Raw genomic sequence first — 27,099 nt, forward strand, 5'->3', positions numbered from 1 at the left:
CCCAACGCACGTTTACTTGAGATGTCGATCGGCAGACGAGCAAAGCAGTGTCAATAGAGGCAGAAGTGCTTTTAAAGTCTTTTATGTTTGGGTAAACATAAGGGTCATGTTTTGGTGTGTTATGACTAGGCCCACACAGAATCTGCGCACGCAGAAATCCGCATTTCCACAGATTTTTAGCTTATAATTAAATGTATGTATAAACTTGTGTAATTGTGTTTAAATTTATATTTATTCAGTTTTTAAATTAATTTCACTAATAATATTGATATATAATAATAGTAATATGAAAATGTTTCTATCATTTATGTACAAAACAGGTTGTAAAGTAATATGTTCTGGGTTTTAGTAGAGATTATATGAGAGACTTGCTTTGTTTACCAAATAAGTGGATCTAATTGGATTTGCATTGTGAACACTAAATAAAAGTTAAAAAACGTATTATTTGTTGATTTCATAAACAATTTTTTTTGTTATGATACAAAAAATCTAAGTTTTTTGTTATTTTACTTCATAAAATTATTCTGCACAAATCTGCAGATTTTTTACTAAACTCTCATCAGAAATATCAAAACACGTCCGCAGATTCTGTCTGGCCCTAGTTTTGACTATTACGATTTTTTTTGTGTGCAACATTAAATGTAAACTAATTGCGTGAATATTCTGCGTAACTCATCATGTGTGAGATGCAATAGTGATATTCTTGTTCGCCAGCATTCGTAACATTTCGAAAATAGAAACAAAGTAAACTTGCTGGCTTTCGCAGAATAAAAGTGCTTGTTTTTGTTAACTGGAACACAAGTAAACTTCAATCATCCTCACACAATCGCTACAACAAAATAAATGTTTGTTTTCAATTCGTTTCTTCAGATTGATTAAAACATTTGGTAACTTTACTTGAGGGGGGTGTTCGTAAGACTGTCACCTTTATAATCATGAAATGAATATGACTGATATTTCAAGAGTTCCCACTAAGATATGCTTAGCAATAATAGCAGGTTTGTTATGCTGTCCTGGGAGAGAACCCTGAGCTCGGAGATACTTAAACTTAAGGCTCCCACTGGGTCAATAAGCATATAAGGGGATCCGAGATCAAATAGGTCTCGAGAGCTCCCCTTGGAAAAGGGAGAAAAAGGAGGAGCTGGGGTGGAAGGGGGGAATCTTCCAAAACGAAGATAGAGCTGTAGGGAAAAACCATCCATTTATTGTAAGCTTGGATCACTCTGATGGGTTTATTACTGATTACAGAGGAGCGGCCAGTATTGCTCAATCATATCACATGCTCCTCTCGAAATTAGTTTATGAAACTTCACTTTAAGATTGGTGTTATTTCACGAAGTGTCATTCACTCAGCAAAGACGACATTGTTTGTATCATGTTGTCATGACAAAGAATTCTCAAAAAAATACATCATAACCTGTCTTTGTCAAGTCAACCTGACATTATCAAGACAACACGGTTTGTCATAATTAAACACGAGTGTCATGAGGCTATTATAATTGTGTCGTGAATATTTTTCTGATTACTTTCTTCAGGGGAACAAAATGCATTTGTCATTGAAATGACTCACTGAAAGTGTCCTCACTCTGTCAAAGAAGTTTACAACAACTCATTAATGTTCTATACCATTCGACTTGCGTACCCCTGTATTTGAAATCAGGAAAAATATTAATGATGCTGTTATAAAATTCATAATAATTAAAATGGTCTTATGACAGTCATGTTTGTGACAGATTTATGACACGTTATGAATATATATATATATATAAATCACTGACAGGTTATAACATGTATGTCAAGTTGTCATAACAACTAAATCTCAAACAATCTCACCTTTGCATTTAAAATGGCCTAACAGAGTAAATAAATGCGTAGAGCGCGTAAAATCTTATTCAAATTCATGACGCTATGTCATAATTATAAAGGTTTCATGACAGTTTTATGAACATACCTTTAAATTAAAGTGGTAACCAATTTCAATATGGTTCTATTAGTTCATTTAGTTAGTCCATTAACTAACAATGAGCAATACATCTGAAAAACTTGATTAAATTAGTAAAGGCTGCAGGCAACATTAAGATCGATGAATGCTTGAAACATATTTGTCATCGTTAGTTTATGTTAACCAATGCAGCCAACAAATATTAACGAGTAAAATATTTGTAAAGATTTATAAGCTAAACTTTCCAGCTACGAGGCGAATCGTAAATTTGTGTAAAAGTATTTGGAAGCCTGTGTGTTTCATTTGGCACAATTTTCTTGTCTATGTTTACTAACTGGTGAAGATTTTTTTCTAAAGGATTCTGGGTAATGTAGTTTTTCTAGTAGAAACACAAACAACAATGCATTAAACTATAGGTCTGTCTATAAATGGATAAATCACCCAAAAATGGAAATAGTCTTTATTTACTCGCCCTTCGTTTGTTTCAAACCTTTGAGTTTCTTTTTTTCTGTTAAACACAAATTAAAATATTTTAAAAAGGCTGAAAACCTGTAAGCACTGACCTCCGTAGTATTTGTTTTTTTCTTTTTTGAAAGTCAATGATTACAGGTTTTCCGCATTCTTAAAAATATCTTAATTTGTGTTCAACAGAAAAAAAAATACTCACAGATCTGGAACCACTTGAGGGGAGTAAATAGTGAGTAAATATCCATTTCTGAGTAAACTATCCCTTAATGCTTTGTGACTTAAAAGTTAAAAATAAATTCCCCTGTGGAGAAGAGTGAATTACTTTCGGTGTTGCATGCTTTTCTGGCAAAGCAATAAAACTAAGGCTTAAATGTTAGCTAAATCAAATTAGCATAAGGCCTTTTTTTGTGACACTGCAATGCAAGTCTACCGACAGACAGCTCATTCCAGTTCATGTGCTCCTCCTCCGTTTCTCCTCGTCCTCCAGGTCTGTATTTGGAAATCCTCCTCTGTCCTCAAGGCAGTGTTTTTATCTATTTCCTTCCAAACTCATGGTCCATTCCTCCTCGCTCCACCTCTCTACGAGTTCATGTGCTCCACCTGGATGGCAGAGGTGGAGACGGTGAGGCAGAGGTCTTTGTGGGCTGTTAAATCGGCAACTGTGACCGGCTTGTACTGGATTTCTCCTGCCGACACGGTCTTGTACTGATGCAGGTCGAACGGGCAGGGGATTCCGTCAGAAACGGAGTAGCTGGTTGGCGGTGTGGGGTTGTTCTGGTTCTGGGCCTGCGCTGCTGCTGCGGCGGCTGCTGCTGCTGCGGCTGCTGCTCCTCTGCCCCGCCCACGGCCTCGCCCACTCCCTCCACCTGAACCCTGACCGGGGTTCTGAGCCTGCTGCGCTGCCACTGCAGCCGCTACTGTGAGAGGATCTGGGTTGTGTTTTTGCATGTGTTTCATCAGGTAGGTTTCCTAGACAAGTGAGAAAAATCAGGGATAATGCTGAAATTCTGCATAAATTCATGAAAAGTCGACAGAGCAGAAATCAACATCACATAATCCAATTTACAGCCATAAATAAACCAAAAACACTTCTGAATCACCAAATAAAGAAGCTGTTCATTAACAGATTTCTTTTACAGTGTAACTAATATCTAATCTTGATGTTTACATTTTGGAAATTACCACTTAGAAATCTCAAACTGAAGAATGTCAAGAATACAGAGGAAGGATTGAAAATGCTGTGCAGGATCTTACAGATGTGTACGAGCGGTTGCAGAGGCCACAGGAATAGAGTTTGGCGTGTTTGACCGTATGTGTAGTCAAGTGAACCTCCAAGCTGGTGGCGTCCGTGTAGCCGCGGTTGCAGTTGTGACACTTGTATGGCTTGTCCTTGTTGTGTTGTCTTCGATGAGACTGAAAACAAACAATTTCATTACTGATGATAACAAGATATTGAAAAGCAGATTTTCAGCAGTTTTTGTGGACACTTATAGCTAAAGTTAAAGTCAAAAATGATCATCCCTCAAGTGTTTTTCTTTTTCAATTATTTCCTATATGATGTCTAACAGAGCAAGGATTTTTTTCACAATGTCTGATAATATTTGTTCTTCTGGAGAAAGTCTTATTTGTTTTATTTTGGCTAGAATAAAATCAGTTGTTAAAACCATTCAAAGGTCAAGATTATTAGCTAAAATATTTACAATCGTCTGACTAAAGAAATGTCCAAAAGTGTATTTAGAAACCAAGCGCATATTATAAACCAGGGGTGGCCAACCCTGTTCCTGGAGAGCCACCTTCCTGCAGATTTCAGTTGCTATCAAACACACCTGAACCAATTAATTAGGACCTGAACACCACGTGATAATTACAGGCAGGTGTGTTTGATATGGGTTGCAACTGAAATCTGCAGGAAGGTGGCTCTTCAGGAACAGGGTTGGCCACTCCTGTTATAAACAGTTTGTGATAATGTATGTCAATGCATTATTACTTTTTTTTGTAACCCTTGACATTTTCTATTTTTTTTCACTTTCTTTTCTCTAAATAATTATTATGTATATTATGTATAATTATTAAATAAATCTGTTACCGAATTCTGATTTCACTCCTCCGGGTGCTCCGGTTTCCCCCACCAGCCCCAAAACATGTGGTATAGGTGATTTTGGTAGGCTGTGTATGTGAATGAGTGTGTATGGATGTTTCCCAGTGATGGATTGCAGCTGGAAGGACATCCGCTGCGTAAAACATATGCTGGATAAGTTGGCGGTTCATTCCACTGTGGCAACCCCAGATTAATAAAGGGACTAAGCCGAGAAGAAAATGAATGAATGAATATAAACATACAAATACCCATTCAAAGAACTTTTAAGGACATAAACCCAGTCTGTTTTGGACTAATTATACTTGCATAATTTTGGGGTCCATTTATTTATCTTTAAAAATACAATTTAACTTTTCTTTTATAATATTATCAAAAAATAAACAGTTTGAATAGTTTAAAATGTGATAATATTTTCCTTACACATCCTTGGTGAGCATAAGATCCTTACCAAGACCAAACTTTTGAATCATAGCATATATATTATATAAAATAAATATCAAATGCAAATTCTAAATCTAAAAATTCATAAAGATTTTTCAAATTTAAACCTAAATAATTATAACAATAGTAATAATAATAAGAGTTTTTAAGCAATCATTTATACACCATCACATAAAAAAACACTACATTGATGTATATGTCATAAAATAAATGAATTTAGTATTCTCATAAATGCATAAAGCCATGAGATCCTTCATCAGTGTGCAGTCTGGACTTCTTAAATAATTTAAGAAAGCATTTTAGTAAAGTCTTCAGCTTGTAATGGAACCAAAGTTCATAAAAGTCATTTAAATACAGTATTAAAGTATTAATTAAAAACTGTGCTGTCAATTTCTGTCGTTTTCCTCTTCGAGGCCGGAAGGGTTTCACTCTCCCTTACAGAAAGCTGAAACGAGTGAAAGCCCCTATATAAAGACGTTTACCTGGAGGTTGGACAGTTGAGTGAAAGCTTTCTCACAGCCGGGATGAACACACTTGTACGGCCGATCACCAGTATGAATCCTTGAAAACAAAACAGAAGAGATTCATTAGAAACGCATGATCTGAACATCAAGATCACATTGATATTATAATATATAGTACTATAATTCTGATGGGTCTAAAGTTACACAAATGTTCCAGAAATCCTACACAACTCACAGCTTCAGTTTGACAGGTAACAGGCAACAGAGAAAGGAAAGAGGACACGAGGGAAACTGTAGGGCTGTATATGGTTTATGAAAACTAGGAATTCCCAATATAGTATTTCTGCAGAATAAGTTAAGCCGATATATATTAACATTGTGTCTTTACACGCAACACAACAAGATTAAAGTGGCGATCATGTAGACTATCTGCACTAAACAGCCATTAAGGAGCACAGAATAGTGCACTTAACTCCCGACGACAGGTTTATTCACTAATGAATGAATATTAATCCTCATTAGCATTATTAATAGTACTTGCTAGGAGACTAATGTTCTTGGCTTGAAATGAGTCAGTTTTAACGTTCATATTTAACCAATATTTGCTGTTATTGCTGTGTTATTTTATTTTCAGGATCTGCGGTAAACTATCTGCTGCTGACTTCAGTATAGCAATAAACGTCACAACAAATAGTATTCAAATTCATACTGGTAGCATTTAACACTGAATAAAGAACATAACTAGCACCCGAGGTGATCATTGTCATAGTAGTTTATGCTGTTGTTCAGCCATGAGGTCCCAGAGATAGAAATTATTTCTTAAATAGAAACTTTGCACACTGCGGTCACAAATGGTTAGGACAAAAAATCCTTTTAATTTGGAAAAGATGCCTATTACCATGTGTCCCAGCATTGCATTGTGTGTGGTTAGGACATGATGTAACACTTTTTATCCGATAGGCAATGTCACTACAAATATATTTTTGTTGTCATCAATTACTGCTTAATTCCTAAACAGAACTAAATTAATATTTTTTGTATTTTACTTTCATTTTTCATTAGTGTAACGCAGCAGCTATTGAATAAATAAATAAATTGGTTGGGACCTGTAGAAAAGCTTCTTAGAGTGACATTATATATAAAAAGGATTAATAAATCAAGATACTGAAATGTTACCAAAATTAATTACTCATTTTGCCTGATTCCAATATCTCTTTGTTTTTGAGGAAGTGTTAATTTACATGTATCAGGCTTGTGATGTTTACCCCACATTAGCTGTAGCTTATAGCCATTAAAGGAGTTGTGAACAACAAAACCAAACTCACCTGATCTTTTAGCATATAATAGGTCAAAGTACTCTAAAGACATCCTGTAAGTTTCAGAACTCAGTAATTTGTCATTTTTCTAAAATCACATTTTAATGAAGCCAATTTTTTTATTTATTTTTTTTATTTATGACTTTAATGGCAAATTACAGCAAAAGAGAAGACAAAACAGAATTACGTTTCAAAACGTATAGACACTACTGGGACACTATTTTTAAAACTATATCTGTTTTTTTTTGGGTATATCAATCTCCCCTTTCCCACTAATAGCCATTTTTGGAATTTTGCTTTTATTGTGCTCCTGGCCAAACGACTAATATTGCTTAAGTGGAAGGATCAGAAGCCTTCAACCCCAACACAGTGGATCCATGATGTCCTCTTTTTGTTAAGTTGGAAAAAATTAGACTGTCTAGAGGTTCATCTAATCAGCTTAAGAAAATTTGGGACCCATTTAAGAAATATATCCAAGAACATGTTTTATTGTCAACTACAGACCAAGTCCTTGTTCCAGCAAATAGATTTTTTTTCTTTTCTTTCCTAAATGCAAAAGTAGAGTGCATTGTGTGCTTCAGATTGCACAATTGTAGTTTTTGTTAAGCCACGTTATTATTTATTTGTATTTTTTTTTCCTTTTTTTTTTTTTTTCTCTTATCGTACGTGCCAAAGTTGATACTGTCTATATTTAATGAAGGCAATTTGACAACAAAAAAAAAAACAGGCTATAAAATGTTATACGCTATGATGATGTAATAGAGTGGATAAGCTCTGCCTACACAGAAGATCGATGCCTGCTTTTGCTTCCCTGCATGTTTAGCCCTGTAAATATACAGAACTCTTAGCCAATCCGAGCATTGAGCATTTACTTTGAAGTCTACAATTGGCCACGCCCATTCATATCAATGTGTTTCAATGAGGAGAGCACAGAAAATAGCACATTTCCACTAAACTATGATGTTTTTGGATGTAAAAATCTCAGTAACATTACACACGGACCTCAGAAAACAGAACGAAGTAAAATACTGAGGTGCTTCATGACCCCTTTAATTCAAATCAAACTTAATTCAAATGCTCCAATCTGATCTGGTTGTAGGCTGCTCACAAGTCCTATTGTGTATAAAAATATGATTAATAGAGCAGATACTGAATTAAACTGTGTATAATTGGGGGTAACTTGATACTCTGTATTTTACTTTCGTTTTCATCTTGGATCTGGTCAATCCAGCCTCGCCCTGATCCCAGTGACTCTGTGCTGGTTGTGGAAATTCAAAATAGACCCAAAACAAACCATTATGATTGGCTAAGATTGGCAATGAAAATTCGTAAAAGTGGTTCGACTGGTGAACTAAAAGCACAAACATTTAAAAAAAAAAAAATAATTATACTGTCTTGCACTCTAAGACCTACAGTACTCATATTAATAAATCATCTTACTGGGCAGCCATTATTAAATTGCGAAGTATGCTGTAATAAATAATGCGCTGACGGATATTGTACATAATAATGTATAATTTTATACTCACTTTATAGTCAACAATCCAAAACAGTAAATCTAAATCACCACAAAAATATAAATCCACCTGGAGAATGATTAGATTGATGACCTGATCTTACCGCTAACACTCTTGGTGGACAATGAACTTTCTGTATAATCATATCTGTAAGGCACATTGTCATAATTTCCCACATCGGCTGGCTTCTGTCTCTGCCTGTCTGTTACCTGTTATGCTGCTGTAAGTGACTGAGCTGCCTGAAGGTTTTCTGGCAGTAGGAGCAGGTGTAGGGTTTGGCGCCGCTGTGGATGCGGATGTGCTGCGCCAGGTAGCTGGAGTTGGCGAACGATTTGGAGCAGTGAGGACACTTGTGCGGTTTGCCCTCTGTGTGGTTTCTAACAAGGGATGAAGGGAAGGGGATGAAAAAGAGAGAAGAAAACAGAGAGAGATTTGTCATTAAACCAATACCTGACCCCCAAGAGTGGATCAAATCATGATCATTTCATAAAGTATGCTGCAGGATTCATGCTTTAACAATGTGGTCGTGCACTTGGTGGTGTTTTGAGTTATAAAGCTCTCTCTCTCTCTCTTATTCTCTCTCTCTCACCAGCTTCCTTTTCCCTTCCCTAACTATCAGTATATGAGATCAACCCAAAGCAGAGCCTTTAAACCAGAGCAGAATGAAGATGCGATGAAGATGAACAGAGTGAGGCAGAATTACATTGTGAGCTCATTTGTGTCCAGGATAACAGAATAACATGACAGGGAAATGGGAAGAAGAGGACAGGACAGAATGAATGAGGTAAAGAGGAAATACAGAAGCAAATGGAGACAGAATTATGTGCGCCAGGCTTCAGCAGAATGCTATTACTGTAAATAAGGTTCAAATCAGTTCTTCATTATAACCAGTGAGTCAAAACTGAAGCAAAGTGTACATTTTGGGTGTTCTTGTTTGTGCACATTCAAATATAGTTTATTGCTGATCCTATCATATATGTTTGATATTGTTTACAAAAGACGATCACTAAAAGGTTATTGCATTGTAACAAAAAAATCTTGCCAGGCATATTTAGAACAAGAATAATTTGATGGCATATTAAAAGACTTTAAGAATCACAGTACAGATACAAAATACTAATATATTGTCATTTTAAAGGGGACCTATTATGCAAAAATCAGTTTATTAAGAGATTTAAACACAGTTGTGTGGTAACAGTGTGTGAATTTAGCCAACCTATAATGGTAAACATTTATTAATTCATTTTTTTAATCACACTTCATGCAGAAACCCTTTGATTAGACATTCTTCTGTTGTTCGTGTGAGGGAGAAAGCTCCGCCCATTATTGACAATCTCTCCCTCATTAGCATAGACAGCCCTGAGTCAGAAGCACTCACTTTCGTTTTTACGATATATCTGCCGAAGATAATATCAGCAGCTGGCATTACAGGAAGTTTTAGAAGTCGATCACACCGAACGCACTATTTGCATTGAGAGGTGCATCTTTTAAATGGTTTACTAACGGCTGCGAGTGTTTTGCGCACTGTTTATGCGCCCTGCATGCTTCATGTTTTAACCGTCTGCTTCGACTTGCTTTTTGCCGTTGTGCTCTGTGCGCTCGCAACTGACAACTCTGCTGCGCAACTAGCATCTTTTTTCATTGTCCAATTAAATGAAAGCATAGGCGGGGTTTCCATTGAGGTTACAATAATGCTTGTGTTGTCAAGACAACTAAGAACACTTTAAAAAAATGGAGAAGAGACCAGTGGTCACACTATCCACAATGCTTGCGCACAATACACAGCCGATTCAGTTGTTGCCTAGCGACATAAAAAGCACACCACACTTCTCTTTATTCCTGTCAAAAGGCTGTGTGGTGCACCTCACGCTTTTACAATGGAAAAGCACGTTTGCGTTCATTCCTGAGGATGTACAAATTAGCCCACTAGTCTCCATATACTGCCTTCTTCTGAGACACTTTTTTGGACATTTTCCGTTTTTCACAGAGATAAGGTTAGTCCTGTTTGAATCTGCCACTATGCTGATTCACTGGCATTTGTAGCTCCACCTTCTTGTGAAAAGAGCACAATCTCATTTAAATTTAAAGACTAAACAGGGCAGTTTTAAAGAGTTATAAAACATTATATGTGTGTGTGTGTGTGTTTTAAAGATTTATTTTTGGCCTTTTTTGCCTTTATGAAGTAGATAGGACAGTATTATAGACAGGTAGTGAAGTGGGAGAGAAACAGGGGGTAGGGACAGGAAATGTCCTCGAGCTGGGATTTGAACTCGTGAAACTACTATAGGTCCATAAGTCAGCGTGCTAATCACTAGGCTATTGTACCGACATTTTGTGGTATTTTGAGCTGAAGCGTCATACACACACTCTAGGGCAGGGATGCCCAAACTCATATTTTAGTTTATCAAGCTCCTTCTAGGTACAGTTGAAGTCAGAATTATTAGCCCCCCTGAATTATTAGCGCCCTTGTTTATTTTTTTCCCAAATTTCTGTTTAATAGAGGGAAGATTGTTTCAGCACATTTCGAATCATAATAGTTTTAAAAACTAATTTCTAATAACTGATTTATTTTATCTTTGCCATGATGACAGTAAATAATATTTTATTTGATATTTTTCAAGACACTTCTGTACAGCTTAAAGTGACATTTAAAGGCTTAACTAGGTTAATAAGGTGAACTAGGCAGGTTAGGGTAATTAGGCAAGTTATTCTATAACGATGGTTTGTTCTGTAGACTTAGATCGAAAAAAAAAATTGCTTAAAGGGGCAAATAATTTTGTCCCAAAAATAGTTTTTAAAAAATTCAAAACTGCTTTTATTCTAGCCGAAATAAAACAAATAAGACTTTTTCTAGAAGAAGAAATATTATCAGACATACTGTGAAAATTTCCTTGCTCTGTCAAACATCATTTATGAAATATTTAAAAAAAAGAAAAAAAAAATCAAAAGGGGGCTAATAATTCTGACTTCAACTGTATACAAAAACTTCCAGGCAGGTGTGTTGAAGGACATCGGAGCTTCTATGAAGGACACCAGCCCTCCAGGATCAAGTTTGGGCACCCCTGCTCTAGCAAGATTTTTAAAAATAGAACATAATAGCCCCTTTTAAATCCCTATACTTTACTATTGTTCTTTAAACCACTAGACATTAACCATTTGTTGGCATGAAATGTTAATCATTTAAAATATACTAACATATTAGTATGATAATCAATTATTTTATGATATTGCAATGCATAAAGGTCAGAATAAGTATGATGTTTCATATGTACATATGGATCAAAACCTTGCAACAAAGTAGCCCTAAAACTATTGAACAACACCCATTCTTGTGTTAGGACATTAAAAAATGTATTTAGCTCTACTTAAAACTGACCATATATAGTAAAAGGCTGATCTTGGAAAAATAGGAATTGATTTAAATGGAGACTGTCATTAATTCAAATAAAGTTCTCAGTTTTTCTCAATCCAAGCATCAAACAATGTTTAAAATATCTATTTTCAAAAGCTTATTAGATAAAGCTGTCAAACCAAAAGGATACCAACAGAATTGAATAAAATTAAAATGTAATCATTGTGGTGTGAAATAACACAAGCAGATGATGTGATGACATTAGCGTGACACAAACAAGACCTGCTTCTGTCTCCAGAGTAATTACTACTATTAGAATTGCCTCTCCAAGCTCAAATGTCAAAGCATCAGAGCAGAAAACCACAGTGAGGAATCAAGAGAAAAAGAGAACAGAAACATGTAATAAAAACATGCTTATCCTAACCAAAAACACAACTGTGCCACTAAAGCGAGTCCTGCAGCAGGTGTGTGGTGTATTGCTCAGTTGTACCGTGTGTGCTGCTGTAGATGGCTGAGCTGTCTGAAGGTTTTCTGGCAGTAGGAGCAGGTGTAGGGTTTGGCGCCGCTGTGGATGCGGATGTGCTGCGCCAGGTAGCTGGAGTTGGCGAAAGATTTGGAGCAGTGAGGACACTTGTGTGGCTTCGCCTCCGTGTGGGACTTAGCGTGGATCTGCATGTCTGATTTGCTGAAAAACGTCACCGCACACATTCGGCACCTACAGTCAAAAATCAGCATGCGCATTTAAACTCAAATTAATTACAAAATTATAATTTTCCTGACAATCAAATCACTGACTGGTGTATTTATATCAATTAACACACAAAAGTAATAACTCTATAAACACCATCTGTCAGGGACTGAATATAACCTGACACAATTTATAATGCCTATGATTGTAACAGTATTTAGTAATTAATAGTAATTAAATGTATTGTTCTTGTTAGTGTTGTCACGATAATGGAATTCGATACCAATCGGTACTGAATTTTAAAAAACTACCCTTTTCCCGCTAACATTTGAGTGCATTCTTAAACACCGCTGATTTGCTTTAGTGTTCACATGCTCAACAGAAATGACTGTGATTGGCCGTGAAGGTCATCAGTTCAGGAATTCACAGCTGGACACTGGAGCTTTTCACATCAATCAGCTGGCTTGTCTATAAGCTGACATACAAGCAATCTGCAGTTGAATCGCAGCTTTAAAACACTCCAGTGTCCCTGTATCTGTGTAATTAGACTAAATTTACTAATACACATGCAAATCGTGGCAATGTGTTTCCTATAGAGAATTTTAAACACATATAAAGTGTAAATCAAAGACAAAATTACATCTGTTAATTTGCACTGAACACATCTTTTCCGGTCTCCTGGATTAAAAAGTGCGTTTTTTTCATACAGACCTTTTTTTGATGACCAAAAGTCATAACTTAAGGTTTAGGAAATATATTAGGGTGAGAAAATGATGACAGTTGTTTTGAGGGTAATCCTTTAAAACCACTAATATCCGACAACTTATTACATGATATTTAACCCTTGTGTATTGTTCAAATTTACTACCCTTTCGTTATGTTCAGGGGCTGTTTTTGCCCCATTGACTTCCATTAAAATTACAATCTTTGATTGCAAAGCCATGACACCATATAGCCATGCATTCTTGATTGTTAGAGGTTTTCCCTGTTGAGAAGAGGTCAAAATTGTCAACTATCATCAGTTGGCACCATTAACACTTTAGATATGCCTGTGCAAAAAAAAAAAAAAAACGTTCTGACTTTTATATGGAGTTTTATGGAGTAAAACAGAGAATTAGAGTGTGTGTGTGTAAATAAACGTACTCCGTTTACTATGTTCTGAGAGCTGAGCTGCTTATTTTTTTCGGATATATCAATAGTAATGTGTGCCAAGGTCTCTCTCACACACACTATACTTCATATAAAAGCCAGAAATGAAGCTTTTTTGCACTGCAACTGATGATCAACAGTAAAAAAAATAACAAATTTCCCCCCTCCAACATGAAAAACCAGTAACAAGCAAGAAAGCATGTTTATATGGTGTCATGGCTTTGCAATCCAAAAATGTCATTATGATGAAAGTCCATGGGGCAAAAACAGCCATCAACATAACTAAAGTGTAGTAAATTTGCCCAGAGTGTTTTGTTGAGTTTTTGAAAAATTTCAAAGCATTTTGATATGTGTCAAAATAAGATGTCACCAAAAATCATTTCATTTGCTGAAACACAGAGATAGCTGTGGCCTAATTAAAGCTCAAAATCACCCTGAGAGTGGATGAAAACATCCCCAACAGCACACAAGGGTTAAATGATTAACAAGACAGATAATCCTCAACCAATAGTATTATACCTGTAGGACTTGTTCCCATCTTTGCCTTGATGCTCATCCTCATCATTGGAGAGGTCATATGGGTCATTTGTGTTATGCTGTAACACATGAAAAACACAGTAAGCGGTTTAGCACAGGTTTACTTTAAGTCAAAAGTGTCCAATAACATGTTATCAATATTTAAACAAATAAATAACAAACAAAAAAAAACAACAGCATTATAACACCTCAGGAATGTCTCACCTGTCCACCAGCAGCCAGGTGTGCCAGAATCAGCGCATCACTCCCTGACGCGAGTGCATGGGCAGAAACAGGACCTGCCCTCGGCATCATGGACTTCTTCTTTCTGCCCCGCTTTGAGGGAATAGGCATGACTACAGCAGGCGGGATACTGCCGTCCTCTTTCTTGTCTGTTTACATCAGAATAGCAAAACATAGGAAAATAAAAAATAAAGTAATGTTAATTATCAAACATAATGTCTATAATTACTTCCTGCAACTGAACAGGTCTTTTTTTGTAAATTTGTTTAGATGAATGTCAAACTATAATTTCTAGCCCAGTTTAAAGACTAAATGACTGTTTAAATGATTCTGCTGACTAATATTCAACCAAATCATGTTTCAGAACTACAATTGGACAAAACTAGCCAGCTAAATCACCCTCATGTTGTTTCAAACATCATCTGAAAAAACGCAAATCAAGTTTTAGTGATTAACAGTTCCATTAATTTTTAAGTAAAATACAGAATAAAATACAGTATCTCTGTACCGTATGAAACATTTATCCTGTTAAAAAAAACCAAAGGAACTAAGACAAATTAAGTTTGGAAATGTATTTAATCAAATGAGAAATTCAAAGCGTACTAATAAAAAAAGATCAGAAAATAATTCCATTGGTTTAATCCAAACTTTCTGAACAGACACGATTCTTTAAATATTCAATAGATTTCATTTTTCCTTGCTGTCATGTAAAGAGTAAAAACGCTAATCAAATGTATACAGAAGTTCTGCCATACCTGCTTGAAGCATTAAAACCAACTGCATTGGGTCTTGTGGAATATTAAACATGCCATGTGATGCACAACAACAAACCTCATTGGTTATCAAGAATCAAGCAAGCATGTTTAACCTTCTAAGACCAAATGTGGAAACTATAAATAAACCAGGGTTTATATGTGAACATTAAAAGCCTAAATTGAATATACTCATCACATTAAGCAATGATATTTTTTCAGAAAACTTTCATTAAAGGAACTCCACTTGTTTTTAAAACAGGCTTATTTTAAAACTCTCCTTAAAGCAGATATGTTTACACCAGACGTGTTACAAGCACGAGTGATTTGCATGTTAAGTCGCAAATAGACATCCTGCAGCACAAAAAGTTGGGGGAAAAAAAAAAAAAACACTTTAGTGGCCATTTGTGCTGCGTTAACCAATCAGGTGCTTGCTCATGTAGGGGTGTGATTATGACATAGTGCCTCTTATTGGAGTACCGAGGGGAAATCTTCCTGCAGACCCCCTGCAGACAACAGCTCATTAAACTGGGCTGGACTCAGTCAGAAGGACAGCTGAAAGCTACCATGATCCAGCTTTAGTTTCTGGAAGAGTTGTTGTGCTCAAAAACCTGGGTGCACCTTTGAAAGGATCTAGTGAACTCAGACAGGGCGCCAAATGAATAAACACTGTTTTTCAGCCTTCCTAAACCACATAAACACAGCTACTAATAAAACCAATGTTAGCCATTTAACAACAAAGTTAGAGTCCACATCAATTGTGAAGTGAATTCGCTGCCCAAAATTATCGAGTTTAATGCAGGAATGAAGCAATTTTGACGTGTGAATGACGCGAGTAAACTCAAAATGTTCACACTTCTATTTACGTACTAATAGTGTGCTTTATATGCACAAACCGCGTCTGGTGTAAACAAAGCATTACAGTTAAACAGTTCAGTTTTACCATTTTAATCCATTCAGATCTGAAGGGAACACTTAGTTTAGCTTAGCATAGATTATTGAATCAGATTAGACCGTTAGCACCTCACTCAAAACATGAACAAAGAGTTTTGATAAATGTCCCATTTCAAGCTTGACTCTTCAAAAGTTACATCGTGTACCAAGAGCAACAGAAAATGAAATGTTGCTATCTTCCTGGCAGATATGTTTAGAAGAAACTATACTCTCTGGCATAATAATCAAGGAAATTTGCAGCTGTACCATGATTCAAACAATGGTAAAACTCAACTGTTTAACTCTAGGGGAGTTGTAAAATAATCCAATATTTCAAAAAACAGATCTCTCAAGTATATGGAACAACAAGAGGGTGAATAAAGTGAACCCACCCTTTAAAAACCACCTAATAAGTACACAGGGTAAATAAAAAGTCATTTCTGTGTGTATGTATGTATGTGTGTGTGTGTGAATGTGTATGTGATTGGCTACAGGTTTCTGGTGGGGACGTGCATGTGCTATCATACTTACAGTGGCTGTGGAGATAGAGGGAAGGGGGCCGGACAGCCTCTGACAGAAAAGAGCAGAACAACATATAATCGCTGTCCTTCCCTCCATCCATCCAATCAATCATCCATCCCTTCTCACTACCTCCCACAGTCACTCTCGCTTTCACTTCCTACAGCTTCTCTGACTCCGATAACGGCTGAGTAAGCAAGCATATGCGCGCGTGTCTGGTGTTTTAAACAGAGAAAGTGGAATTCAAAAATCTTGAGCATGATCATGACATGTAACGTGTGCTGCACACTATGTGTTGCTATTTTAAAAGTAAATCTACCACGCTCTAAACATTAATGTCCTGATGAATCATATGCTACTAAGAAATGCCTATTTACTATTTGCTGCAAAAATATGGAGGCTTATGAATTTAGTGTAATTAAAGTTTAATTAAATTATAAATGTTTAGCGATTGTGAACTTTCTGACGGTAGGAAATGCTATATATTTGTTCTGCAAGGACGCATTGATTAAAGTAAATCTTTTCATCGTATACCTGAGTGTGACATACTATTGGAAAAAATCTAAATGTAGAGTGGGGACTTGCATAACATTTACTTTATAAATGTATGTAAAACACGAGGCAAGGATTGATCAAAAGTGGTGGTTAAGACATTTAAAATATTACAAAACATCCAAATCAGTATTTTATGATGATTTCCAAAGATTTGTGTGGGATTGAGGACTACTGAAGAGTAATGATGCTGAAAATTAAGCTTTGAATCACAATAATCAGCAACAAAATCAGATGAAGCATGTCATGATTACACCATTAAACTAATATTCATACAAGTTCTTAGAAATTTAAATCCAGTGTGATTTACAGATGAACCGGTTGTATAATCTGGGCTCCTGGACCGTATATAGATGGATATAGTATAAACAGCAGCATTTTTTAAACATGATGGAAGGGTCAAAAAGGTCAGTAAATTTGTTTACCTGTGTTTGATGGGTGCAAAGCGGACACTATCATGGTTGTTGTTGGCGGTCCAGAAACAAAAGACTGAGAGGAGGCAGGAGGAGAGACCAGCGTGCCCTGAGGAGTGATCACTAACCCTGCTGAGAGACACACAGTCGAAATGCATCAATTTAGGCTATTTTAGACCTCATTGAATTAATACAATTTTTTTGTTGTGTCTGGTTAAAGGAATACTCCACTTCTTTTGGAAATAGGCTCATTTTACAACCCCCACAGTGGTTGTAAAATGAGCCTAAACAGTTGACTTTGACCATTTTTGAATCCATTCAGCCAATCTCCAAGTCTGGTGAGAGAACTTTTAGCTTAGCTTAGCATAAATTATTGAATGAGATTAGACCATTAGCATCACACTCAAAAAATGACCAAAGAGCTTTGATATTTCCCTATTTAAAGCTTAATATTTCGGAAATTAAATCATGAACTAAGACCAATAGAAAATGAAAAGTTTCAATCTTCTAGGCTTACAAGCATGAAAACTACATTCTCATTCTGACATAATATTCAAGGAAGTTTGCTGCCGTACCATGACTTCAAAATAATAAAACCAAAACCAATAATAAAACCAAATTACTATTTTGAAATCCATTAAGCTGATTTTTGGGTAAAACGTGGGCCCTTTTAGCTTAGCTTAGCTTAGCATAGATCATTGAATCAGATTAGACCATTAGAATCCGCAAAAAAATTAAAAGTTGCTATTTTCTAGGCCAGTGTTTCTCAACCACGTTCCTGGAGGACCACCAGCACTGCACATTTTCCATACCTCCTTCTCCAAAAACACCTGATTTAGATCATCAGTTCATTACCAGAGACTGAATAACTTGTAATGGGTGTGAAACATAAAGGAGACATGCAAAACATGCAGTGCTGGTGTTCCTCCGGGAATGTGATTGATAAATACTGTTCCAGATCAAAATGTCTAGGATCAGAAGATATAAGCTTTAAATAGGAATATTATCAAGCATATTTGTTGACGTTCTTGAGCAAGATGCTAATGGTCTAATCCACTTCAATAGTCTATGCTAAGCTAAGCTAAAAGTGCTCCCGCAAGACCCTGAGATCGACTGAATGGATTCAACGTGTGATAAAACTTCACAAAATTTTAAAACTCAACTTTTAAACTTTAGCAGAGTTGTCAACTGAGCTCGTTTTTAAAGAGGTGGTCCAGAGTGTATTTTTAAGACTTGGTTGTGTTTATGGGGTGCAAAACAATGTGTGCTCAAACTTCCATTGTGAAAAAAAAATCCCATTATTTTTTAATCTGTCTTACTTTATTATATACAGCTACTCAGCTAACAAGAAAATGACCGTCATATTCCCTATTTCCTACGAAAGCCCGCCCTCAAGAGGCTCTGATATGTCAGCTAAAATAATGTGCTGTGATTCACGGATCAGCTCCATGTTACCAGGAAGCATCTCTACTATGATATAACAGCGCATCTGGCCAAGCCCCATCAGTGCTTGGGGTGTATGCGCGTAACCTGAAGGGTTTATGACATCATTAACCCAGATGTATTTATTTGTAGTCCCCAAACTTCGTTCACTGTAGGCTTTGCTAAGCTAACTCTGTAAAAGCCAATGTCTCACTTTGCATTGAACTCTGACCGTCTTGCATTCAGAGATGATGTTTATGTTCACACAGCAACATTACACATCAACTAAAGAACAACATATGATATCGCAGTGGACCACCCCTTTAATATCTATCAAACTTTTAAGACTATTTAAAAAAATAATACTGAGTCTTCTAAACTTTGAATACTCACCTGCAGTCATGATGCCAGTAGACGGGACGGGCACCACCGTGATGTTCTGGGATGTGTGAGGTGGGTGAAGGTGCGCTCCTACACCAGTCATCTGCGCCCCTGCTGACCCGCCCCCTCCTCCTCCACCACCACCTCCACTCTCCTGCTTTGGCACCCTCCCGACGGCTCCCGTATCCATGGCGACCGAGCCTGGCACCGTCAGCACCGCTGTAGGGTAGTGCGCGGCGGACGAGTGTGGAAAGGACCCAGCCTTGTCCGGCCCGAGCTGCTCTTTCATCTTGCTCAGAAACATGGCGTTGTCGATCTAAACTCGCAGAGGGGAATGAATGGAGAAAAAAAAACAAGGGAAAGAAGGGAAGGAGGAAAGAGAAAAGGAGGATGGATTGAGAGATAAACGCAGATGAAGGATGAAGGGGAAGAAGGAGAGAGCAGCGAGGGAAGGGTTACTTTTTTGGGGATGTTTGGGCAAGGTTTCCAGAGAGTAACTTTCACATGGGTCAGTGCGAGGTTGGTATTATCCATCCCGGACTGGTATGCTTGTTTTGTTTGCTTTTTTTTTTTTAATAGATTGTGCTCTATAAGCATGGCGTGTCTGTTAAAGACACAACGATGTACAGTACAAGAGAGTCCAATAATAAGGTGTCTACCTGTCCTTGCACTGTTGGAACGGGAGACCAAAAGTATGATGAGTTGAAATGGGAATCTTCCATTATTTCTGCAATTAAAAAGCAACATAACTTGTAAAACACCCACTCGGCCTTTGGCAACAGTTGTGAAATGACACCTCGTCCTTACGTTCCACATGTTGCCTGAAGGTTTATTCACTCAGACACTTGGGCAATGTATTCATTTTGGCACCCAAGTACTCTGAATTACACAAAAAGCCTTTATTTTCTAAAGATTTGCTTGGAAACATCTGCAAAATGTCATGCATCTTTTTTTTCTTTTGGCATTTATGACTTAATTTATCCTTAAATAAAGAACATAGGGGCATCTTTGTGGTGTATGCTTAGCAAAGAGGTGTGTTGGGTTAGGAATCACAGGACATGCATGGCCAATTGTGTCAAATTAACATGCATAAAGACAAAATGCATTGATGTTAAGTCACCCTGCAAGAAAAACATACTGGAGTGATTTGCTGATCTCTAACCAAGTTGGTGCTTAACTGATTTAATGTGTTGGTAGACTAGTACACTAGGGGTGCGTTTCCAAAAACATTGTTAGCCAACTAAGGTCGCAAGTTCCGTCATTACAAACATAGTTTGTTGATTTGCCATATCCCAAATCTGTCGTTCCAACAAACATTAGCAAACTGCATCACAAACTTGTACACTTGCAACTACACCCGCAGAGCTATAGTTAGAAACAAATCCTGGCTGTGTTCTATTCCCAGTTATCACCCCTATGCCCTATTCATTTAGAACATTCTAACATTAAAACTTGTAATTGTAAAAAAAAAAATCCTTAAAGTCATCACTCTTAGTCTTAGGTGTAATTTGCTTTCAAAGTATTTTTACAGTTCATATTTAGAAATCTTCATGTTTACAATTGTGTTGCCTTCGCAGTGCACATTGAAAACATTGATGTCATTTTGAACACAGCTGTGGCTCATGACGAAAGCTATAGGTGACCTATTATAAAACTGGAATTTATGTTACGTCTCCAAAGCTTGAGAAAACAAACAACATAACATATGTTATTGCTTTTAATTTATAGTGGGTTATTTATTGAGTATCTGTACTGTATTTGACATGGGCCTGTTGGTTAGAACATCTCTGCAGTGGTTTACGTGTCAAATTGTAAAAATAGACTTTTCTAAAAAAAAATAAAAAAAAAATTAATAAATGAATAAACAATATCCTACTTAATAATACTAATAAAAAGAACAATCATCATTAATAATATTACTACACTAGGATTTTCTTTTCCATTAAGAGCATCATTAAGGGCGTCTTAAGTTATTCGCCTGTTAAGTGTGACATCACACTAAGAGGCTTTTTTTAGGTCCAAGTGCTATATCAAACGGTATGGGGAGACTCATCAAATGAGTGTATATATCCATGCCTAATATCCAACGGTCAGAAAGAGATTCATTTTTTATAAATTGTTAAAATTTTTGTATTTGTGATGCAGCAAGTCCACAGACTGATGTGTACACCATGATTTTATATAAAATTAATTTTTCTCAATTCAAATGAGTAGCGGCTTGGACCCGGAAACAGTATTACATACGTCACTTAACAAGCGGATAACGTGGTTCAAACAATGGATCTGTGACAGAGAAACTACGGGTTTTGGGTAACACTTGTTACTACAATGTTTTTTTCCCAAACGATGCATCGTACTATGATAGTTCAGCCGCGAGTTACATCAATGTTTGGGAAACGCACACCAGATCAACCAGCCAAAACCTCTAGTAAAAGTTAAATAAAACAGATGTAATGACAGACTGGTATTTTAAAAAAGGAACCAAATTAAAATGAGCTTATAAACAGGTTTATGCATACTAAAGGGGCTTTCACACTTGGTAGTAAAGCCTAGGTAGTAACTTAGACTGTATCCCCAGAGAACTAATCAAAAACCATCACCTACGATAACTTGTACTACATATCAATGATGAGAAAATAACACAAATCAGATACAAATACAACTGGTTACTGTTGTTAACATTAGCTTCCTCTATGTGTGTAAAGCTCTGGGCACTCTAGACTTTGAGCTTCTGTCGTACAGCCCTATGAAAAGGGGCGGGATCAAATATGATGATGTGGAACCGATAAAATAAATGACTTCTCCGTAATTTAAGTTTATGTAAAGAGGAGTCAGAATTATCAGAACTATCGGTCTCAGTCAATCACGTGATGTGAAACCACTGGATTCACTAAACTTAAACTTTGAAATGCAGCGACATTAAAAAAATTAAATAAATAAATTTGCATGTACATGAATTTAAGTCAATGGGGCGAAAGTGCAGTGTGACTGACTGTGGATTAATACTTTAAAGTTTTGTGCCAATTTTTGGTATGGTATGTATTCTACCAATCAGTGTACAAACAACTACATCACAGTAGTTCCTATTATGCTGGATTAGGTAAAAAGCTGATGTATGAGCTAATATAGCTACCTCAAAGTTCATAGAACAGGTTCCAAGTACTTTGATTCAAACGGAGCAGATAATTCTGACAATAATTCTAGGAACTATATATAGATATATATATATTAAAAAAAAAGTTCCTATGTGCCAAATCCCCTGAAGAATGTATGTTTACACAACAACAGCGCACTTAAAATGCTACAATTTTTCCTGTGTTTTTTAAAGGTTTCACATACAGTTGAAAATGTTGTCAAAACCATTCCTGTTTACACAGATCAGTGAAGACGACAACAATATTCACAATTTTCAGGTCCCCAAAAGACTGTTGTCATGTAAATGAATGACCAAAATGCATTAATATCTGTCAGTTTATGTTGAAAATGGTATGCTGATGATGAAACTCGCATTATATGCACTGCATATTGATGCGCATACACATAAAATGTGAGTAAACATGCTTAACACATTTCATCATCAGAAGACTATGAGCATACTGTACACACACAGCATGTGCAGCTTGCATTGTTGTCGCTGGTTGAACATGTCTTTTTGTTTTTAGACAAAATAATTCAACTGACTTAACAGTGAATTAAGAAGTTACACCGACAGAAAAAAAATAGAGATGGAACAAAAACTCCACAAATAGATGTCCATTTTGACGAGCTAGTGTGTAAGGGGATTATAAGATGTCCATAACTAAAAAAAGGTACACACATATAGACCAGTGTGTCTGCTCACTATGAAAATGTGTGTAGTCTGAAAGGCTGTGTTAGGCTGTGCATTCATGCTGAATTATATTTATTTATATATATATATATATATATATATATATATATATATATATATATATATATATATATATATATATATTTATATATTTATATATATATATATATATATATATATATATATACTTGGTCTTCATTTGTACTATTTGCATTATTTTGCATACACATGAATACTTTTTTACATGCATTTATAAAATAGATGTTGGGCAAGTCCCCACGCTACATTTAGATAGAACAATATGTCACACTCAGGTATAAGATGAAAAGATTTACTTTAATTTTAAGGTCTTGATTCTATGCACCAGCGATGTATTTATTTAATTGTAGTGGAAATGTGAACTAAAAAGTGGAAGCAGATTAACATAAACATGCAAAAGTCATTTTGACAAGATCTACCAGAGTTAAAAGAATTGATCACCCAAAAATGATAATTCAGTCGTCCTTTACTTTTTTATTCTATATCAGAAGAGTTTTTTGTTCTGTTGAGCAGAAAAGAAGATATTTTGAAGAATGTTGGAAATCCGCAACCACTGACATCCATTGGAAGAAAAACACACTGAAGTCAATAGTTTCAACATTCTTCAATAAATCTTTTTTGTGTTCAAGAGAGAAAAAAACTTTTTAAAAAATTGATTAAATGAAGACAGAATTTACATTTTTGGGTGAACTATCCCTTTAAGGCAATTTTAACAAAAATTAGAGGTCAAAACAAGAAAAAATTAAAGAGATCATACAGAGATCAACATTAAAAGTAAGATTACCATTTACAATAAAATCAGTTTCCAACAGTGGAGTTGATTTTCATTTAATGACAATTTTAAAAGTAATAATGAAAAGGAATTAGCAACAGATTTTCCACAAGTTCACCAAAAGAAGAAAAAATGTAGGGCGAGGACTTGGTTAAGTGATTGATGAATTGTTACTTGGATTTTGAGACGGCGGCACTAAAACCAGCAAAAACAATAAATAAATAAACTCGCAAATATATAAATTAAATACAAATACAAATAAATACATAAATACAAAATTTACTGCATAACTAAAATAATAAGTAAATATGCAAATAAATAAATAAAAGTATTTAAAAATCTATATATTCCTGCATAAATAATATGCTAAAGAGACGGTGTCTGTCAATCATCAGAAGGCGGTCTTTCACCATTATTGGTTGATCGGCAGAAAAATTTAGCAATCGATTTTTTTTTTACCGTCTCCTGACACTTGACAGACAGCCTCACATTAGCATGTTGAGCTGAGGAGAAGTAAATACAGAACTGCATTTACGAATGAATAAACATTTGAAAAATAAACTTTCAGTTTAGCATTTTATCATTTCCCCAACATTCATGTAATTCATTTAATTATTTACCTTCCTACATTATTAATTATTTATATATTTATATTTATAGAAGAATGTGTGGATTTTTATATACTTTTTGCATAATTACTCAATGCTTTATTTATGCAGGTATTTATGGATTTATTCACTCATTTATTTATATATTTGCGTATTTATTTATAGTTTCTGCTGGTTTCGTCCTCCATATGCACTCAAAGTTTAACTAAATCTGTCAAAAACATTTGAAAAAATGAAACATGCCCTGATAATTTGTTAGAAAAAAAATCTTTCAAGCATTAAGAAACTTATGTATTTTTTATTGTATTTCAAGCTGACTTTAAACCAGCCAATGGAACATTGTGAGCAAGCTGGAGGACCAACAAACCAGAACATTCTGACTCCAACTTAATTTCTTTCGCATCAGCCAAATTAGTAGGTGTTTTTAAGTTGTGAAATAAACAGGAAAAATTAAAGCATAGCTCGTTAGAGTTTTGATTTTCTCTCCAAACAAACATTCAGTGCTGCAAATGTACTTCAAATTGTTGAAATGCACGAGACATGCAGAAGTTGCATGGGGATTTTTTGTGCGCGCTATAAATAGGCATCAAAACAAAAGCAGCGATCCTGCGCCAAATCACTCTGAGACTCACAGAAACACCGAGCAAACAGCCCAGAGCCCTCAGTCAACTTCTCACATCTGCCATAAACATTCATTTCATACGCATGCCAAGATAAAAAAGAAAGGGAAGCGAACAGCGTCGCGATTTTATTGTTTTCATAAGGGTTGCATGCTTGTTTCGCTGCAATGACAGCTTATTTTGCATGTTGCAATCTAATGAGAATGTTAATAACAAATGCGTGGACAATCTTAAAAAAGGGGAGGCCGAAAAGGCACAAAAGCATCCATTAATTATATGAGGGCTTCCTCAAGCAGCCTCCATTAAAATGTCAGCTTTTGTTATGCACGCAAAGAAAGAAGCACTCTCCAAAAGAGCTATGCAACATGTAAACTTCCGCTTGCAAACAATAATGCCCCTATGCCTCCGTCCCTCTCTCGGTTAGTCTCGCTGAGAAAATAAAAAAGGAAAAAAAACTCGAGGATAAAAAAAACGAAGAGAGGAAAAAAAACGTCGACGCCAATGCGAGAGAGACGCAGCTTCATGCAGACTTCCGGCTGGCGAGACAGGGGGAGAAGCGCCCGCGTGAGTTGCTCAAATTTGGAGAAATAATTGACAATTGACTCATAACTCTGTGTTAATTACCGGTGCTGGCGATTCCCTTTCAACCCCCAGGGCTCCTCCGGGCCGGGACAGTTCGGAAACTTCGTCCAAATCCGCCCGAACCCCTTGGATTCACCGATTTTTTTCCCTCAATTTTTTTCTATTTTTTTCTCTCGCGAAGGGCTGTCCGACTCCGCTCGACTACACTTCCTGTGGATGAGGTCAAAATTTTAACTAGCTTGCCGCCAAAACCACTTCCGCTATGTGAGGTCAATTATGTTTCATGAACACAAATAAAGGTTCGTTTGATTGATTGTGGGATTGTTTCATACTTATAAAATGTATGGAAATATCACTCATCTTAATATATGAAATAGACATCAACATATTGTTACCTTCTTCAAAATGATAGTTTTTGGCGATAACATTATGGTGTCTGATGTCAAAAAATATGTATAATTTTATACATTGAAAATATTAAATGCAAGTGTTTACTGTTTCAAATAACTTTTATGAAAATAAAATCTCTATATAAGCTATAATATTCGATGCAACGGATATTTACGTAAATTTAAAAACAACTACTTGACTTTCAGACCTATACCAATTCAAAATAAAATAAAATAAAGTTCATTCATTCATTTTCTTTCAGCTTAGTCCCTTTATTAATCAGCGGTCGCCACAGCGGAATGAACCGCCATTTTATTCAGCAAATGTTTTACACAGCGGAACCCAGAACTGGGAAACATCCATATTACACACTCATTCACACACATACATTATGGCCAATTTAGTTTATTCAATTCACCTATAGCGCATGTCTTTGGACTGTGGGGGAAACTGGAGCACCTGGAGAGCACATGCAGACAACATAAATGCCAACTGACCCAGCTCGGACTCAAACCAGTGACCTTCTTGCTGCGAGGTGATTGTGCTAACCACTGAGCCACCATGTCGCATAAATTATCATTTTAAACCTTTTGCTGTCAAGTAGACAAAGCATAGTAGTTCAAAGGATATTGGCAAAGTATAAAGTTTTTAATATTATGGTACATTTATTGAAATGTGTTTAATTTAATAATATGTGATAAATTAATATTCTACAAATGTAAATGTGTAATTTTGTAAAGTACTATTTTAATACTAATATAGTCGTAGAATAGAATAAGATATATGGGGAAACATTAATTGCTCCAGTGATTGAAATTATGTAAACACTATGTATAAAATATATATATTTTTGAGCTTAATATTTGTATTACAGTAAACTGCTGTTTGTTCTCTATCATACTTAATATCCTGTAATCCACTCTATTAAAGACAGATATGCAAAGAACAAAAAGAATGTATGTCTGTGTTTCTGTTTTATATACATTTAATAAGCAGAATATTGAATCTGAAATGCTGAATTGTCAGAGTGGTAGGATTTATCATAGATCAATGTGAAGATACAAATAGATATTACAAATGTACAAACCCGAAG

At 35.9% G+C, this 27,099-nt stretch overlaps 1 protein-coding gene and 1 long non-coding RNA gene across 17 annotated transcripts; one reads left to right on the top strand and one right to left on the bottom strand.

Moving 5' to 3' along the window:
* Nucleotides 1–1,294: 1,294 nt before the first annotated feature.
* znf384a (zinc finger protein 384 a) lies at nucleotides 1,295–25,811 on the bottom strand. Of its 16 annotated transcripts, none has more exons than XM_087294041.2 (12): nucleotides 25,659–25,811; nucleotides 19,826–19,893; nucleotides 19,179–19,482; nucleotides 17,376–17,492; nucleotides 16,411–16,449; nucleotides 14,177–14,343; nucleotides 13,955–14,031; nucleotides 12,089–12,313; nucleotides 8,456–8,623; nucleotides 5,432–5,510; nucleotides 3,665–3,823; nucleotides 1,295–3,379 (listed from the first exon to the last, which is right to left on the bottom strand). In XM_087294041.2, exons 2-12 carry the CDS (start codon nucleotides 19,886–19,888, stop codon nucleotides 2,990–2,992), a joined length of 1,788 nt encoding a protein of 595 aa, XP_087150167.1. In that variant the 5' UTR covers nucleotides 19,889–19,893; nucleotides 25,659–25,811; the 3' UTR covers nucleotides 1,295–2,989.
* On the top strand, nucleotides 25,549–25,930 carry LOC147832456 (uncharacterized). Its single transcript, XR_015516455.1, has 2 exons — nucleotides 25,549–25,598; nucleotides 25,689–25,930. It is a non-coding gene; the product is annotated as an uncharacterized LOC147832456 (long non-coding RNA).
* The last annotated feature ends 1,169 nt before the right edge of the window (nucleotides 25,931–27,099 follow it).

This window comes from Danio rerio, chromosome 19 (assembly GCF_052040795.2).
Source record: "Danio rerio strain M-AB ecotype USA chromosome 19, GRCz13ab, whole genome shotgun sequence".
NCBI lineage: Eukaryota > Metazoa > Chordata > Actinopteri > Cypriniformes > Danionidae > Danio > Danio rerio.

Coding starts and splice junctions, on each gene's coding strand:
- znf384a (XM_087294040.2), bottom strand. CDS start 19,888: ATGGAAGATTCCCATTTCAACTCATCATACTTTTGGTCTCCCGTTCCA. Junction 16,450..17,375: donor TTTGCACCCATCAAACACAG/GTAAACAAATTT, acceptor CTTTTCTGTCAG/AGGCTGTCCGGCCCCCTTCC. Junction 3,380..3,664: donor GCAACCGCTCGTACACATCT/GTAAGATCCTGC, acceptor TCACTTGTCTAG/GAAACCTACCTGATGAAACA.